Genomic DNA, 18,481 nt, shown 5'->3' on the forward strand with positions numbered 1-18,481 from the left:
ATTCACCGGTTCTGGGGATTAGGACTGTTGACCTGGCTTTGGTGCTACTGTTCAGGTAAACCTCGAGGTTTAGCCTTGAATACGCTAAAGCACATTGTGACTCTCTAAGAGGAGCTCACAGCATGAAGCATCGCCTGAGCTTATCTAACCACAGATGCTGAGCTACTTACCGGTGCCTTCCTGGCGGGAAGAAGTGTTTTTTGCTTTATCGCAGGTCTTTTCCAGGCCCGAACCTCTCTGAATCATCACACTATATTTCCAAACACACTCATCCAGGGTGTGCCCTGGCCCTCTTTGGCATCTTTGCAGTTCCTAGGGGTGGCATCCCTGTAGCAGAGGCCCCAGGTCATGGAAGAGCAGCACCTGTGCTGTGAGGGTCGGGAGGAAGCCCTTCCCAGGTCTTGGCACGGAGTTTGCTTTGCTGTCAGGCCCCTGGCAAAGCTTGCCATGGGAAGCTGCAGCCCTGACGCAGTTGGTTCTCACCACACTCACAAACGACTTTCTCCTTTATTCCCAGAACACACTGGCACTTTTTCTTTTTTTGATATGCTGTAGGGGTTTCCCTGGCAACCAAATTGGAATTTGTGTATTTGTCCTTTCCTGAGAGAAGTCCATCTGATGGAGGAGGTTGGAGGAGAGGATGCAAGACCCAGTCCCCTTTCAGTGTCTAATGAGCCATCGGTTTCGGGGCTTGAATCCTCCATAAGTGGTGCTGGGTCCTGGTTGTGTAACTTTCATTTTCGGGATTGTTTGTGGCTCAAGGCACCAGTTTTCTCTGCGAGGACAGCCCTTGCCCATTGTGAGAATGGGATCTTTTTTCATAACCCCTCCCTCCCTTCCTCCCTCCCTCCCTCCCTCCCGCCCTTCCTTCCTTCCCTCCCTCCTTCCTTCCTTCCTTCCTTCCTTCTTTCCTTCTTTCCTTCCTTCCTTCCTTCCTTCCTTCCTTCCTTCCTTCCTTCCTTCCTTCCTTCCTTCCTTCCTTCCTAGCTTTTGTTGTGTCTCTGCTGTTGTTAATCCTCACCCAAGGATATTTTTCCATTGGTTTTTAGAGAGAGTGGGAGCGAGGGGTAGAGACACAGTGAAAGAAACATTGATGTGAGAGAGACATCACATCACATTGACTGGTTGCCTCCCACACGCACCCCGACCAGGGATTGGGATCCAACCTGCAACCAAGGTACATGCCCTTGACTGGAATCAAACCCGGGACCCTTCAGTCCTCAGACCAATGCTCCACCCACTGAGCCAAACTGGCTAGGGCATGGGATAGGTTTTTTACAGTAATTTCTCAAGGGCTTTTGGTTCCTAGGGAAGTTGTGGGGCTGTGGAGCTGGGACCATAACTAGTTTTGCATCCTGCAGACCCCTTTACTCACTTCTGCCACCACTGTTACTGGTACTTAGATTCAAATTCAACTTTGTCATCTTGGCACAAGGTCCTTTAGGGACCCAGAATTCAAACTCTGACCACTCCATGTCATACTTGATTCTAAGACTTCACTTATTTCTGTAACCACAGCAACACTTGCTTCTGCCCGTCTCTGCTCCTGAAATGCTGCAGGGCTACCCTTCCGTTGTTTTTCTTGCAGAGAGTGAGACAACATGGATGGGAGCCAGACGGAAAGAAGGCAGAAGCTTAATATTCATCATTGAGAAGAAAGCGGTAATGGGCGGATGACAGCAAGACCTGGGAACTCTGGAAGGAGTTGAACTTGTACAATCAGATGAGCAAACCGAGAACTGATCGTGAAAGGGGAAAGTAGGCATTTATGCCACCTTTTCAGGGAAACCAAGTGAGCATAAGGAGAAGCTATAAAAGAATTCCAGATAATAAAAGTTAAAGAAATGTTAGAACATCGCGATTTGCAATTCCTAATGAAATAATTCATGTAGATAATGGTTACTGATGACAACCAAATGACAATTTCATATGGTTCAATCTTACATGTTTTTTAAGAGTCCTTATCTTTTAGGTCCATACTAAAGTATTTAGAGATGAAGGTACAGGATTTTTGGAATTTGTTTCAAAATAATCCAATTGGTGAAGGGGAATGGAGATAGAGATGAAACAGGATTTGCATGTGCTAATAATTGTTGATGCTGGATGATGGTTCATTATACTAGTCTCCCAATTTGTGTGTGTGTGTGTGTGTGTGTGTGTGTGTGTTTGAAAATGTGTCTGTGTAGTTTTAAAACTTTTAAATATATAGATGTTTGAAATGTTATGTTTAAAACATACCTACAGCTACAATTAAGGGGTTCCAGAATTGTTCTGAGCAATTGCAACTCCGTGGTGTCTGCTGGGAAGAGACAATCCTCATGAAGATATAGTTTCTGGTGTATGTCCATATGTGTGTGGGTGTGTGTGTGGGTGGGTGTGGTGGTGGGGGGGTGTTAAAATCAGCTTCTCCTAGAAGTTTTTGTTCTATTCCCCACTGATTTTTTTGCTTATGGCCATGGGATTTGGGGATTCTAAGAATGCTGCAGTCAGTATTTGCACTTTGAATTCATGTGCACAAAGAAGAAGAAAAACAAGGCTTACGGGCATGGCACTCTCCCTGGGTCCCTTTGTTAACATTTTGGCAGCGCTCTTTAAATGATGCCTTTTCTCTCAGTTCCCTGGATGTTTTCTGAAGCCCACGTAATGACTAGAAGGCTGTCTCTACAAAGGAATACCTGATTCAGAAGAGTAAACATCGTAACAGCAACCTATTCATCAGCTGCCAGACCCAAACCAACCAAATGTGGTGACTTTTGAGGACTCCAGCTTGGGCCTTACAGCCCCTGGCGGTGAGCGAGGGTTGGTGAGCTGAGTGAGGGTTGGTGAGCGAGGGTTAAGGAAAGGTGAGCACGGGAGCTCGAGGTACAGGGAGACAATGATCTCTCACACCTCCTGGCAGCAGCTCCCCATCCTTGCAAGTGTGGAGGGCCAGCTGGGAAAGCACCCCAGGCCACAGCAGCTGCCCTGGAACCTCTGAATCAACAGGGACCTGTGATGAAGGGACAGGAGGATCCCAACATTCCTGGGAGCCCAAGGCCGAGGCCGGGAGAGCTCCTGGTGATGCCAGGCTACTATCTTCTTCCCAAATCCCACTCCAGCCAAGAGCATGATTTGCATAATAAAATATCGAATGCCGGAATCGAAGATGGCGGCGTAGGTAAACACCGGAGACTGCCGCCATGGACAACCACTTCAAAAATACAACTAAAAGTCGGAGCGGACATCAACCAGAACCACGGGAAGGCTGGCTGAGGAGAGTCTCTTCAACTAGAAGCAAAAACAACAGCATTCCGACGCTCAGCGGAGGCGCAGTGTGGAAAATTTAAAGGTACGGCGGTGCGGTGGTGCGGCGGTGCGCGCGCAAAGCAGGCTGGCGGCTGAGGGCGCGATTGTCGTTTTCAATCAGGAGTGAGTCTCAGACTCTGGCTACAGATCCGGGCGAGTCTCTAGGGACCCAGACTCAAACGGGAGAAGCGGGACTGTCTGGCTACGGCCCCTCCGAGGTTTGCAGCGATTGCTGGGACAGAGAGGCAGAGCCCCTGGGGACTGACTGAGAGCGGCCTTAGCTGCTCCCTCCCCCCGCCCTGTTGAGCCCGCCCCGCCCAAACCCTGCGCACAGCCATTTGCCGATCGCCTCAGGCAAGGGCTGGACTAGCGCCTCCCCTGAGGACTGAAGTTTTCCCACAGCTGATTTCCACAGCCAGTCGGCCTGGTGGTCAAATCCCTCTAGTGTTAACTACAACAATTAAGGCTTGGCTAGAACAAGACTGCGCAGAGACCACAAGGGGGTGCACCAAGAAAGCATAAAAGATGCGGAGACAAAAAAACATGACAGAAATGGAGGATATGGAGCTAAGAATTGCAATTTTGAGGGCTTGCCATAAATTTGTGCAGAGCCTCACGAAAACTAATGAGACCCTCGATGCTACGATAAAGAAATTAGAAAGTAAGCATACACGGACTGAAATAAAGAATATTATACCCAATAGCAGACCAGAGGAGCACAATAATCAAACCAAAGATTCGACAAAAAACACCCAATTGGAAAAGCAAAATGAAAAAAGAATCCGAAAGTGTGAAGATAGTGTAAGGAGCCTCTGGGACAGCTTTAAGCGGACTAATATCAGAGTCATTGGAGTGCCAGAAGATGAGAGACAGCAAGATATTGAAAACCTATTTCAAGAAATAATGGCAGAAAACTTCCCCCACCTGGAGAAAGAAATGGACTTACAGGTCCAAGAAGCGCAGAGAACCCCAAACAAAAGGAATCCAAAGAGGACCACACCAAGACACATCATCATTAAAATGCCAAGAGCAAAAGACAAAGAGAAAATCTTAAAAGCAGCAAGAGAAAGAGGCTCAATTACCTACAAGGGAATACCCATACGACTGTCAGCTGATTTCTCAACAGAAACTTTGCAGGCCAGAAGGGAATGGCAAGAAATATTCAAAGTGCTGAATACCAAGAACCTACAACCAAGATTACTTTATCCAGCAAAGCTATCATTCAGAATTGAAGGTCAGATAAAGAGCTTCACAGATAAGGAAAAACTAAAGGAGTTCATCACCGCCAAACCAGTATTATATGAAATGCTGAAAGGTATCCTTTAAGAAGAGGAAGAAGAAGAAAAAGGTAAAGATACAAATTATGAACAACAAACATGCATCTATCAACAAATGAATCTAAGAATCAAGTGAATAAATAACCTGATGTACAGAATGAACTGGTGACTATAATGAATCAGGGACATAGAAAGGGAATGGACTGACTATTCTTGGGGGAAAAGGGGTGTGGGAGATGCGGGAAGTGACTGGACAAAAATCATGCACCTATGGATGAACTCAGTGGGTGGGGAGTGAGGGTGGAGGGTGGGGTGGGAGCTGGAAGGAGGGGAGTTATGGGGGGAAAAAAGAGGAACAAATGTAATAATCTGAACAATAAAGATTTAAAAAAAAAAATCGAATGCCTTCATAACCCAATGTTACCAGTCAGACTTGAATACCCTTAAAAACTGCCTTCAAAATGAGAAATGTACTTAGTCCCATTTATTTGTTCATTCCACAAACACTGTTTGAGGGCTCTATGAGCTGAGCTACTTACAGGTGCGTTTGAGGGCTGGGACTAGTCCCTGCACGTCCCCTTCTCTCCTCTCTCCCACACTTCCTTCCCGGTTAAAGACAGCGGCTCCTAAACCTGGCTGTCCCTCAGGAGCACCTGGGACAGGAGCAAGCACTGGCACACAGCCATGCTCATTCGCTGATATATGGTCTGTGGCTGCTCTGGTGCTAAAAACAGCGAAGTTAAGTCGTAGCACCCTTGAGCATGTGGCCTGCAGAGCCTCAAACCATCTGGCCTTTTACAGAACAGGTTTGCCAGCTTCTGACCTGGGAGGGGTCCATGGGCCATCACTTAGGAGCTGTTAGAAAAGCAGGGTCTTGGGTCCCCTCCTGGACCGATGGAATTCCAATCTGCACCCACATGCAGGTCTTCTGGCCCCACCCCACGCTACCATCAAAAGCCGCCAGGGTGGGGCCTTTACTGTATGTTCCCCAAGTGCCTCTGACAGATGAATAAGGTGCCGAAGCCCCTGGGGTGTCCTCCCTGCAGGCCTGACACCAGATCCTCCAGCTGCCAGGGGAGGTGGTCACTGAAGGCTCATGCGTGAGAGAGTGAATGCCTCTCTGGGAACTGCCCTCTGTGGGAGAAGTGGCCCCACCCAAAGTCACTTCCTCTCGCTAGAATCTCACCCCTAGGGGGAAACACCTCTCACTACCACAGCTGAAGCACCATCCCAGCTCCGAGCTCCCCAGGGGATCAGCTGAGCTGCCTCTGCCAATAGCAGTTCAACTCTCCCTGCCCTGTCCCACCTCCCTCACAGTGTTCCCGAGAACTCTCCCCAGAAAAAGTCCTTCTCAGGCCTTTTCCGACACTGGCTTTGAGAGTGGACACAGTGTGACAGCAGAGAGAAGACATGGCCATAAACAAGAACATTTAAAACAGAGTAAGAGTCCTGGGAGGTGCGTGCTAGAAGGGAACAGGTGACTGAGGCGGGTGTGCAGGAGCTGAAGGGCTCTCAGAGGTGTGGGGGCGGTGGGACAAGGCAGCCCCTGAGTCCGGCTGAGCAGAGTGGACTGCAGGCAGCTAGTGGAAGAGGAGGCTGGAGAGAAAGCCTTAAATGCCAGGCTAAGACAATTGCATTCAGTGAGCAAAGGGAAATCATCATGGAAGGCTCTGAGCAGGAGCACACAATAGCGATCCCAGCTCTGCTTCAGGAATCTTCGCCTGGCAGTGGTGTGATAGGGACAGCAGTAGCAATGTCTGGAGTGGGAGGCCGGTCAGAAAGCCATTGCAAATGACCCAGTGAAAGGCAAAGAGGTCACGAGCTAGTGATCAGCTAAGGGGCTGGCAGAGGAAAAGCTACGGGGCTCAGAATAATCTAGACCTGCCTTCCCAACCTCCTCACTCACAACGTACAGGCACTTGGGCAAGCACCTCGCCTTTGTGACGTCCCCGTCTGTAAAATGGGGATAACAGAATCAGGTACGGACTGTGGAGTGCCTGGCACATGCTGGGCATGCAATGAACGGAACCATGCTCACGAGGCACGGCTGTGTTCATCTGTGTTTGCACACACATCGCTTGTCACCCCAGCAAGCAAACAGGAGCGTGTGCTAGGAAGGCCGGCCTTGTAAAGTGGTGATTATTGGACGTAATAATTTAATGAGGCCTCAATTTCATCGTGTATGGAGGCGCTTAATCCGGAATTGTCCCTCTTACAGTGCACAGGCGATCCCGCCTCCATTGTAGCCGCTGCCTGCCCTGTTGTTATGACGACGGGTTTCCCAAACACCCCGTTATCTTCTACAGATGCTTCTCATGCCTGAAAGTCCATAAGCCCTAGAGACAAGAGCAGGGCGATAGCTTTGAGCGTCCACAGGAAATATTGTTGACTCCTTAAATTAGCCAATTGGCTGTCTGCTGCTTCTCCGACAGAAGCCCGGGCCGGAGCGCCAGCGCGGCCCTGCATGGCGACCCTCCATAAATGTGCCTACTCGTTGGAAATTGGTGCCACGGAATATCAGCTGGCACGTCAGGAGAATGAAGCAGAAAGCAGAGGTACGTCCACCACGTATCTCTTGTACACATCAGTCTGATGTCAACAGATCATTCTAGTAAAAGATTGAAGTTTAGGGTATTGTTGCATTATTTCTAAAACTAGTTCAATATTCATACATGTTTCTTTCAACAAACAGCCACCTTTATGAACTCACTTGACACATGGGAATGTTACAAAGACAGTTACTATTATTACTAGAGGCCCAGTGCACAAATTCGTGCATGGTGGGGGGCCAGCTGGCCTGCCCCAATCGAGGCTGATCAGGCTGGGTTGGCTGTGGGGAGGGGCTGGGGGAAGTTGACCGGCCAGCCCTGCCCCCTGATCAAACTCCCGGTTGAGGGGACAGTTTGCATATTAGCCTTTTATTATATAGGATTATTATTGCAAAATCTTAATACCAGTAATTACATTCCTATGGTTTTCGGCAGAACATCTCCCCTCCTCACTAACCTACTCCCTTCTCCCTTGCTCCTGCTAATCTTCTCTCCTCTCTGACATATCCTGCTCACAGTCTACCTGAAATCTCTTCTCCTCTTTTTCTTTCCTGGCCAAAAGGACCCAATACGTTAAGGGTGGTATGTGTCTAGCGATTGTCGTGATTTCCTTCACTCTTGCAGCCAGCTAGCCACGTAACATGGTCCTGGCCAAGGAGACTCAAGCAAGCTGAGTGGGTTTGGGAAAGCTATTGCTTTACGGATTTTTAAAAAATTGCTCTCCTCTGCATCTCCTCTTCTTCCTATCTAAGATAAGATGCTGCAGCATCTTGCAGCTAGAGGATGGAATCCACACCCCGAGGATGGAAGCCACACCCCAAGGATGGAAAGCAATAAACTCTGAGAGCCAGCTCCTTGCAGCCTCCCTGAGCAGTGCAGCTGCCACCTCCCGACTTTCTGTTAAGCGCAAAAATAAACCCTCTACTTGCTAAGCCACATTGGCCTGGTTTCTGTTCGCGCCACCAAACACTATTTCTACCTGATGCAAACGGTGAGGAGGGTTCCCTCGTTCAACAAATACTTGCTGAGTGCGGACTCTGTGCTGAGTAAAGAGATGAATAATAAATGAACAAGACAATGGCAGGCTGTGGTATTAGGAAAGAAATAACCAGACAGCGACTGGGGAAGGCTGGTCTCTCTCAGGAGGTGACATCTGAACTGAGAGCTGAAGGGTGAGGTGGACGCACCCATGTAATGAGTGGGGGGAGGGAGAGCGCATTCAGGCAAATGCAAAATCCTGGTGACGGGAATGTGGTGGGGTTGAGTGGGAGGTTCAAAGAACAGAGAGGAAGCCAGTGTGGCTGGAACACAGAGAGGAAGGAAGAGAGTGGGGAAGGGAGGAGAGGAAGAGAGGGCGGGAGGGAGGAAGGGAGGGAGAGAGAGAGAGAGACTGGGTCATGCAGGCCGAGGGTTGGAATTTTATTCTATGTATAACAGAATGGAAAGCTACCAGGGGAATTAAACAAGAGAATGAAAAAACCTCATATATGTTTTTAAAAGACTGTTCTCCCTATGATGTGATGAATGACTTGTCAAGGGCAAGAAGGGGCCCAGCCATTGCAGGGGTCCAAGTACAGGAAAACGTGGTTGGGCTGAGGCAGGGCCGGGTGGAGATGCAGAGTAGCCGTCACCCCGATGGAACTGTCTGTGATGCCCTCACCTGTGGTTACAAGGACCCACCTGGCCAGCGCACTTAGAATCCAAACAGGCAGGTTTGAAGAGGTGATGGAGGAAGATATTTTTAAAATACCGAGGCGACAGAAGGAAATACAATTATGAGGTAACTGGAGGAAAAGATGGGCGAATTCGCAGCAAAAGTTTTGATTTTTCAGTATTCAGAGGGGTAGAATCGGATCGTGTCGGAGCTGTTACGCGGAGACTGTCACAGCATATGAACAAGGAATTAATTTCCAAGAGGTGGTCAGGACTCTGAGGTCCTAGATCCCCACGGCCCTGGCTCTCTCCAGCAATGCAGGCAGCTGAGGAGCAGGGATGGAAGGAGCTGAGGGAGGGGTGGCCCAGGTGTGTGCCTGGAAAGACCAGCCCAGTGCAAGACTGAGGCGGGGAGGGGATCCTCCGTGCCTGGGTGGGCAGCACTGAAACCCTGCCCCCTTCCTACACGGGAATACATTCGTTCTCCAGTGACTCCCATCCCACCTTGTAGGAACGGAAACCCAGAGGAGAAACGGCTGGTGAATGTCTGTCATTAACGTCTAATTCCTTCACCACTGAACATACTGTCCCCAAGCAAAATACAAGGAAGATGGTGATGAAAAGAGTGGAAAAGGTCCAGGGACTGGGGGTCATGATGTGTGTGAGAACCTGTTACTAAGGATGGTCTCTCAGAAGCCGACGCACGCAGAAGCCAATACTATGGCACTGGCTTGGGGGGTGGGGGTGGGGGGTGGAGGGGAGCTTTTACTGTGAGTTCAACCAGCAAAGAGACAGGAGTCAAGGCTCAAATCTGCTCCCCATCCAGGGCTCAAGGTGAGATTTAAGGGGTTTCAGCACCAGATCATTCAGGACAACGGACCCTTGGCTTCTGAATGCTGACAGAAGAGTGGTTTCCTCCTGTGGGCTTCTCCACACTTTCTACATTTTCTATAAGGAACATCCATTACATTTGAAACCAGAAAAAGTGTTACTTTGCGCAAAGACGGTTCACCTGTAAAAAGCCCAGCAAGTGACTGGGATGCAGGTGATGTTCTGAGCATCCCCTCCAGCCCTGCTCAGGCTTCAGCACAGGGAGGGGCTGCAGGTGGTCCCTCGGGACTCCAGTCCTCAGCCTTGTCAACGCCGGCAGGAGGCCCCCACTCCATGTGGTTCATATTTTCAAGAAAGCCAAAGGCAGATGGGGTGGAGGAGGGAAGTAAATTCGTGCTTAGCAGTGACAGTAAAATGGACCCTGGCCTGGATTTAGAAACAAGCGGCCCGAATTCTGATCCAAGCTCTTCCCTTCTTAGCTGGGTGGCCTTGCTCAATCTCTTAATCTCACTGAGCCTGTATCCTCACCTAGTAAATGGTGATAATAATGGGTTTTTAAGTTTTTAGAGAGTTATATAAACCAATATTCAAAATAAAAATTCCCACATATAGCAGATGCTCAGTAAATGCTATTTGAATTTAAATGATAAGGAAATAGATCCAAGCTCAGAAACAAGTGTGAGGTAATGACGACAGAAATCCTCTCTAAAAAAATTTTAAAAATCAATGGAAAAAATATCCTCAGATGAGGATTAACAACAAAAGAGGCGCATGACCGAATGACCAACCTACCGCCTAAGCCAGTGGTTCTCAACCTTAGCTGCACATTAGAATCACCTGGGAATCTTTTTAAAATCCTGGTTTCTGGGCCTCAGTGGTTCTCAACTTTGGCTGCACATTAGAATCGCCATGGCCCAGAAATCAGGATTTTAAAACGATTCCCAGGTGATTCTAATGTGCAGCCAAGGTTGAGAACCACTGGCCTAAGAATTGTTGTTGAAAATATAACCACAGGTGTAGCAGGTGTAAAGAGAGAGCTGGGGAGAAGGAGGCTGAGCCATCAGGAAGCCCCAGGTGGACTCTCCACAGGTGCTCCCACCTGAGGGAAGGAATCCAGATGGCCTTCCTTCATTTCTTCAGGCTGCGAGGGCCTGCAGGGGTCTGTACACACACTCCTCGGTCCCCTACTCCTCCCGCATCTCTCCCTCATGCTGTTCCTTTATGTCTGTCTCCCCTGTATTATTAACTTACTCATCTTTGTACCAAATGTGTATGGGATGAACAAAAGAGCAAACAAATATCTTTTATCCTTGGTCTGTCAACAGAGGGAGATAAAGACCTAGAATATTGTCTTCGTGGCACTATCAAAATGAATCAAGGTCAACAAGTTTCAACATTAATCTGAAACCAACAAAAATAATTTTAACAAGAATAAATACAAAAATCCCAAATTTAGGTTACTGAAATCAACAGTATAACTGCAAGATTCATGGGGCGGCGGGGGGCGGGGGGGGGGGGGGGGCGGGGGGGGATTCATTCAACAAACATAGAATGCCACCTATATTCCAGTCACTGTTTCAGATGCTGGGTACATAGCCCTGAAAACACCATGTCCCTGATGTCATAGAACTTTGACTAGAAAGAAAGGTCTAAGGGTTTTAACTAATCACAAGGTTCATGTGAGGCATCCGTATGTAGCTTGGAGCTAGCCATAGGTCCCCATGAATTGAGAGAGACTTTGACAAACCACACAGTGTTTGGAGGAGTATGGTTAAGCCCACAGAGGCCCAATGAGAAATGAGACATGACTGGAGGACCAATGGTGAGAGGAGATGCAACAGCAGTCTTCAAGTGTTGCGAGAGCTGTCTGTGCAGACTTGATTTCAAGGGCCAGATAGAAATTCCAAGGCAGCAGGAATAGTTTCTCACAAAGGTAACAGCTCCACGGAGGTATGGGGCGGCCCTGTTCCCTACGGAGAGGTATCCCATCCTTAGTGATGCTGCAGGAGAAAACTACGCTCTCTGAGACCAGGCTATCCCAGTGGTCGGCAAACTCATTAGTCAACAGAGCCAAATATCAACAGTACAACGATTGAAATTTCTTTTGAGAGCCAAATTTTTTTAACTTAAACTATATAGGTAGGTACATTGTTATTAACTTCATTAGGGTACTCCTAAGGTTTAGGAAGAGCCACACTCAAGGGGCCAAAGAGCCGCATGTGGCTTGCGAGCCGCAGTTTACCGACCATGGGACTAGACTATCAAGAGATCATCAGCTCAGCTGGTGTGACTCCGCAGTTGAGTGTCAACCCAGGAACCACCGGTTTGATTCCCGGTCAGGGCATATGCCCAGGTTGCAGGCTCAATCTCGAGTGGGGGGTGTGCAGGAGGCAGCCCCAATCAATGATGTTTCTCTTTCATCGAAGTTTCTATCTCTCTCTCCCTTCCTCTCTCTAAATAAATAAATAAACAAATAAAATATATTTGAGAGAGAGAGAGAGAGATCAGAATAGTCTCTGAGTCCCATTAACAGTAAAATCAAAGATTTTATAGTTCACCCCCCATTAATCGGGAAGGCAGTATTCAGGAGTGTGGGCTTGGGATTCTGGTCCTGGACTGGGACAAGTCCAAACTGTGTAAACAGGGGATAGTAATAGTTCCCACCTTCTCAGCTTGAGGATGAGCCCAGGTGACTTACATTCAGTGCCACGGATACAGTGCGTGGCCCTTAGTAAGTCATCAGGACCTATTAGCTAACGGTGATATTAAGTGCTGTTCATTTTATTTGATTTTTTCAATTTATTCAGGTAAATCATTTTGCTGCGAGTCTCTAATTCTGCAATCTTTCATGTCGCATTTACTAAGTCAATTATTATAGCAATTTAAACCTGTAAAGTGGAAGCACTGTAGAGAACTTTGAAATGTTTTATTCTCCAGAGAAATTAGAGGGGGGAAAACAACAGTATTAAAGGGGATGTGTAAGGATGTAATGAGAGGGACTTGTGATTAAATCAAAGCGAAGCGAGGGAGCGATGAACCTGTAGAACGGCTGAGCCAGACAACCTCCGCCTCCCTTCTCCTCGGGAGACCCCCAGCAAGACAACAGCAGTAAACATCAATCCAGCGAGCTGCTTTCATGAGGAGTCACTCGTGCCAGACCAATTTAATTTCCTCCTGTGACAGAGACACGCTCCGGTGACACAGCGAAGCAATGGATATCCGATACTGTGGCTTCAGCTAAGTCTTTAATTCCAGCCTACATAACAGCTAAGTCTCAAAACGCAATTGAATTCTGCTGGCTAGTGGAAGTGATCTCCAGAAATGGGAACCAGAGGCTCACCATCACTCTTTGAGTAAGGAGGAGGCCATGAGCTCTTCCCTTTGTGGGACCTACGAAACCATGCCACGTTCTATCAATATTTACCGAACACCTGTGTGTGTGTGTGGCGGGGAGGCCCTCCACTGGGAGGCATGCTCCCCTGGTGCTGGCACAGAGGACACAGAGATGATGGGTTCACTCCCTGTGCTCAGAGCTCCTGAGTTTGAGGTGACCAGCAGGAAGTGGCTTTGACACTAAAGGAGGGTGACCAGGGGCTCAGAAAGAAAGGATCTTGGAAGACAGGGGGAACTGGGGGGTAAGAGTTATGAAGTAGTTGAGAGGATGTCTTGACCAGGGCAATGTAATTGAGTCCATTCTGCCTTGAATTAGGTGACCTCCAGAGACCCTCTCCAGCTTTAAAATTCGAGTGACCAAGCCATTTTTGTGATTTTACAGTCTGGACTCTGCTGAATCCAGCCTTTCCTTTCGTCCCCCATCAGAAAAAGGTCGATGGAAACAGGGAAAAAAATGCCATTCCAGCTTCCTATACAACACATTCACTGTGGGCCAGCAGGTGCCTCCCCCCACCCCCCCGCCCGAACCCCCCCGGAAGCCTGGGACTGAGTTCATGGGCTGCCCTAGGCTTGGCAGGGTACCACCAGTGAGCATGCTTGTCCCAGGCCCCACCTGTTGCAGGGACCAGATCTCATGATGCATGATGGGATCTGACTCAGGATGGCAGAGCAATAAATGAATAAGCCTTGGAGAGGAATAGCTATGTACATATTTAGCCAGCATGCAATAACTCTCTCATACGCATAAATATGAACACACACACATACCATATACTCCCAGTCACCAAGGCAACCATTCCCTGATGCTGCACTTTGTTCTTTTTCAGACTAGATCTTTTTCACTACGTTTCCTTGGAGTGCAGCTCTGGCCTTTGACTCTGCTGAGCAGTACCATACCTCCCTGGGAGAGGCTGTTACGTATAACAGTTCCCAGGCCCATTTTAAAGGCTCCCTGCGTCTCCTGCTCCTGACACTGAATTCAGCCAGCACGTCGCCTGGAGAGTTGCTGAGAGCGTCAGCCACAGAAAATAACCGTCCTATTGAATAACTGACAGGTCTCGCTTTTTTTAAAAAAAAAGGGAATCACAAAGTTCACGTGGAAAGGGAGCCAGCTTTGGTCCTACAAGATGGACAGACCGATTCTCAAGATGAAAGGGACAGCTCTTCTTTAGGAGGCGTAGGTTAGGATTCTCGATCTTTTAAGAGCAGTTCACATGTCTTTCCTCCTCTGTATACATTCTACTTCAAATTAATCTCATTTTCTATTTTAGATTTCATTATTTAAAAATGCCAGTAACAGGGAGGAGACCAAGATGGCGGCGTAGGTAAACACCAGAGACCGCTGATGCAAACAACCATTTCAAAAATACAACTAAAAGACTGAACGGACATCACCCAGAACCACAGGAAGGCTGGCTGAAGAGAGACTCTACAACTAGAAGGAAAGAGAAGAGCAAATCGAGGCTCAGAGGCGGCGCAGTGTGGAAAATACAAAGGTACCGAGGTGCGCGCGCAAAGCGGGCTGGTGGCTGAGGGCACAGTTGTCGTTTTCTGTCGGGAGTGAGTCTCAGACTCTGGGCTCCAGATCCGGGCGAGTCTCTAGGGACCCAGACTCAAACGGGAGAAGCGGGATTATCCGGCATCAGTTGGAACCTGAGGGCAGCTTTCTCTCCGAGGTTTGCAGCGGCTGCCGGGGTTCTGAGAAGCAGAGCCTCTGGGAACGGGACTGAGCGTGGCCATAACTGCTCCCTCCGCCCGCCCTGTTGAGCCCGCCCCGCCCAAACCCTGCGCACAGCCATTTGCCGATCGCCTCAGGCAAAGGCTGGATTAGCGCCTCCCCAGAAGGCAGACGTTTTCCATACAGCTGATTCCTATAGCCAGCTGGCCTGGGGGTCAAATCCCTCTAGTGTTAACTACAACAATTAAGGCTTGGCTAGAACAAGACTGCGCAGAGACCACAAGGGGGTGCACCAAGAAAGCATAAAAGATGTGGAGACAAAAAAACATGACAGAAATGGAGGATATGGAGCTAAGAATCGCAATTTTGAGGGCTTGCCATAAATTTGTGCAGAGCCTCACGAAAACTAATGAGACCCTCGATGCTACGATAAAGAAATTAGAAAGTAAGCATACACGGACTGAAATAAAGAATATTATACCCAATAGCAGACCAGAGGAGCACAATAATCAAACCAAAGATTCGACAAAAAACACCCAATTGGAAAAGCAAAATGAAAAAAGAATCCGAAAGTGTGAAGATAGTGTAAGGAGCCTCTGGGACAGCTTTAAGCGGACTAATATCAGAGTCATTGGAGTGCCAGAAGATGAGAGACAGCAAGATATTGAAAACCTATTTCAAGAAATAATGGCAGAAAACTTCCCCCACCTGGAGAAAGAAATGGACTTACAGGTCCAAGAAGCGCAGAGAACCCCAAACAAAAGGAATCCAAAGAGGACCACACCAAGACACATCATCATTAAAATGCCAAGAGCAAAAGACAAAGAGAAAATCTTAAAAGCAGCAAGAGAAAGAGGCTCAATTACCTACAAGGGAATACCCATACGACTGTCAGCTGATTTCTCAACAGAAACTTTGCAGGCCAGAAGGGAATGGCAAGAAATATTCAAAGTGCTGAATACCAAGAACCTACAACCAAGATTACTTTATCCAGCAAAGCTATCATTCAGAATTGAAGGTCAGATAAAGAGCTTCACAGATAAGGAAAAGCTAAAGGAGTTCATCACCGCCAAACCAGTATTATATGAAATGCTGAAAGGTATCCTTTAAGAAGAGGAAGAAGAAGAAAAAGGTAAAGATACAAATTATGAACAACAAACATGCATCTATCAACAAATGAATCTAAGAATCAAGTGAATAAATAACCTGATGTACAGAATGAACTGGTGATTATAATAGAATCAGGGACATAGAAAGGGAATAGACTGACTATTCTTGGGGGGAAAAGGGGTGTGGGAGATGTGGGAAGTGACTGGACAAAAATCATGCACCTATGGATGAACACAGTGGGTGGGGAGTGAGGGTGGAGGTTGGGGTGGGAGCTGGAAGGAGGGGAGTTATGGGGGGAAAAAAGAGGAACAAATGTAATAATCTGAACAATAAAGATTTAATTTAAAAAAAAATTTAAAAAAATAAATAAATAAAAAATAAAAATAAATAAAATAAAATAAAAAAAATAAAAATGCCAGTAACATCAAGGAGTCAATGGATGCTTAAAACATGTTAATCCAAATATTAATCTGGGTGTGTTTTTTTTTTTACAACATCCATGTAATAGGTAGTGAGATTTTTGTCTTTTCACATCACCAACAGGTTTATGATTAAAGTTCAGTCTGTGGCAACAGTTAGCCTGTTTTCCTCTCTGCCCTACAATTATTAGTGTCTGCTAAAATAATAATAGTGATAATAATAATTAACAACTTGATTCTGTGACTGGACCACAAAGTTCATTGCATGCCTTCCCATCGCAATCCTGCTAGCGGGAGGGGGCGGGATTACCTGGGTGGGAGTGTTTCCACTTACACGCCTTGCCCCACTGAAGCACTGAGGCCCCAGGGAGAGGGAGGGAAGTCCCTCAGGTGAAACAGCTGCCTGAAGGTGCGCTTACACTGCCTTGAGCTGGGATTCTGGTGTTGGAAGCTCTCTAGGGGCCACCTTCCCAGGGGGGAGGAAAGGGGAATCGCGAAGGAGCACTCCACCCAGGCCATCTGGGTGAGGCGCTGCGTCTCTAAGTCCCAGGAGAGAGGGCCAAGGTCTGGAGAAGTGACCCGGCTGAGTACACAGGGGGCAGCCGGGGACGTGGACCAAAGTGGGGGCGGAGGCAAGCCCCGGGGGCCGGGAGCGTGGGTGGAATGCCAGGCAGGTGTGCATGCCAGCCGGGCAGGTGTGCGCCCAGGGGGGCAGGTGTGCGCGCCAGGGGGGCAGGTGTGCGCCCAGGGGGGCAGGTGTGCGTGCCAGGGGGCTGTCCTGTCACCCCACGCGAGCGCTGAGCCGGTCTCCCAGCCCCTCCAGTCCCTGGCGGAGGCTAAGAAGTGCTGGGCTTCCCAGGTACCGGGGTCCGGCTGGGACCCGCTCCCGGGCCTAGGGCTGCAGCCTGTGCGGGCTCTCACTGCCTGCCTGCCCCTCTCCCTCCTCCCCTCGCCCCACCCCCGAATTCTCCGGGGGGACAGCGCTGCCCCCGCGCCGCCACCCCGTCCTCCCGCGTCCCCCGGGGCCCGGCCTCCTGCGCCCGGGTCTGCGGGACCCGCTCACTCACCCGCGTGCAGGCCGCCCGCCTCGGGGCCGCTGTCGGGGCCGGCGACGCTGGGCGGCGTGTCCGAGTCGGTGTAGGTGAGCCAGGTGGACTCGGTCTCCCGGGTCCAGCTCTCGTAGTAGCGGGGCTCGATGGCATCGGCCCTGCTCCCGCCGCAGCCCATCCTCCCGCGCGGCGGGCTCCCCGCGGCCGCTCGGCTCGGCTGGGGCGGCGGCTCAGCCCCGGCGGCGGAGCCCGGGCCGGCGAGACCGGGGAGGCGGCGGCGGCAGCATCGCGTCCCCGAGCCGCCTGCACCCGGCGAGGCTCCCACTCCCGCCGCGCCCTCCGCGGCGCCCCCTCCCCGCGCGCGCCCCTCCCCTCCGGCTCCAAGGCCCGCCCCTTCCCCACCTCTCCTTCCCCGCCTCCTCCCTTCAACCTCTCCGCTCCCCCCGCCCCCCAATCCCCTCTCTCCCACACCCTCCCTCGGAGCGCCAGCGGGGGACCCTCCCCGCCCCGGGGATCCCACCAGGGGTTCCGCCTGCAGGGACTGGAGTTAGGGCCCTCCACCCTCTCTCTCCCTCCCTTCCTCCTTCATCCATCCTGGGAAGCTAAAGCGTTTAGGAAGGGACCCCAAGCTTCCTGGCCACTGGGTTCAATGGCAGTGGCTGTGGCTCTCCTCATTTCCCAGTTCAGGCAGAAAGAGTGCCTGAGGCAGGGCGCTGCCAGGACGTTCTACAAAACGCAAGGAGGCCCCTGGAGCTGGTTTCAACCTGGACAGGGGCGCAAAGTATGTATTGCTGTTAAGAGTGAAGGAGCAGCCGCGCCGCGCCACGCAGCCCTGTCTTGGCTGGCTTGGGCCTGGGGAGTGGGACCTGTGCTTTCCCAGAGAGCTGGATAGGCTCTGTCCCCACACCCTTTCCAGGTCTGCCACTTGCCGATCCCAACTCTGTCCTCAGGAAAGCCAAAGAAGACAGGGGCCCTGAGACATCCGACACCCTCTCTGAATGGGGCTGGGAGGCACGCTGGCTTCCGTCCAAACCCCCAAGGCAGCCTTGGCATTCCGGGGTCCACCGCCCAGCTCTCAGCCTTGTTCCCTGGTGCACATTCAGCTCAGACTTGGGTGGGAAAACAAATTCACCTGTCCCACAGAAGCCAGAGCCCGCCCCAGCGAGAGGCAGAAGCACCTGGTGAGAGGAGGAAGCACCTGGTGAGAGGAGGAAGCCACCCCTACAGAAAGGGCTAA

General features: G+C 49.8%; 1 protein-coding gene and 1 long non-coding RNA gene across 3 annotated transcripts in view; one reads left to right on the forward strand and one right to left on the reverse strand.

The window, feature by feature from the left end:
• Positions 1–17,580, reverse strand: part of BAALC (BAALC binder of MAP3K1 and KLF4) — a 55,267-nt gene extending 37,687 nt beyond the window's left edge. Inside the window, exon 1 of one of the 2 annotated variants that reach the window (XM_070392226.1) lies at positions 17,263–17,580. In XM_070392226.1, the coding sequence (XP_070248327.1) occupies positions 17,263–17,422 (160 nt within the window). In that variant the 5' untranslated portion in view covers positions 17,423–17,580. The remainder of the gene's footprint in view (positions 1–17,262) is intronic. The other variant, XM_070392225.1, reaches the window with a different exon arrangement.
• On the forward strand, positions 16,716–18,223 carry LOC138993121 (uncharacterized). The gene is made up of 3 exons (XR_011468231.1): positions 16,716–16,759; positions 17,927–18,025; positions 18,195–18,223. It is a non-coding gene; the product is annotated as an uncharacterized lncRNA (long non-coding RNA).
• Positions 18,224–18,481: the final 258 nt, after the last annotated feature.

Source organism: Myotis yumanensis, unplaced genomic scaffold (genome assembly GCF_028538775.1).
Source record: "Myotis yumanensis isolate MYYU_CA2020_CCGP unplaced genomic scaffold, mMyoYum1.0.hap1 SCAF_15, whole genome shotgun sequence".
In the NCBI taxonomy this organism is placed as follows: domain Eukaryota; kingdom Metazoa; phylum Chordata; class Mammalia; order Chiroptera; family Vespertilionidae; genus Myotis; species Myotis yumanensis.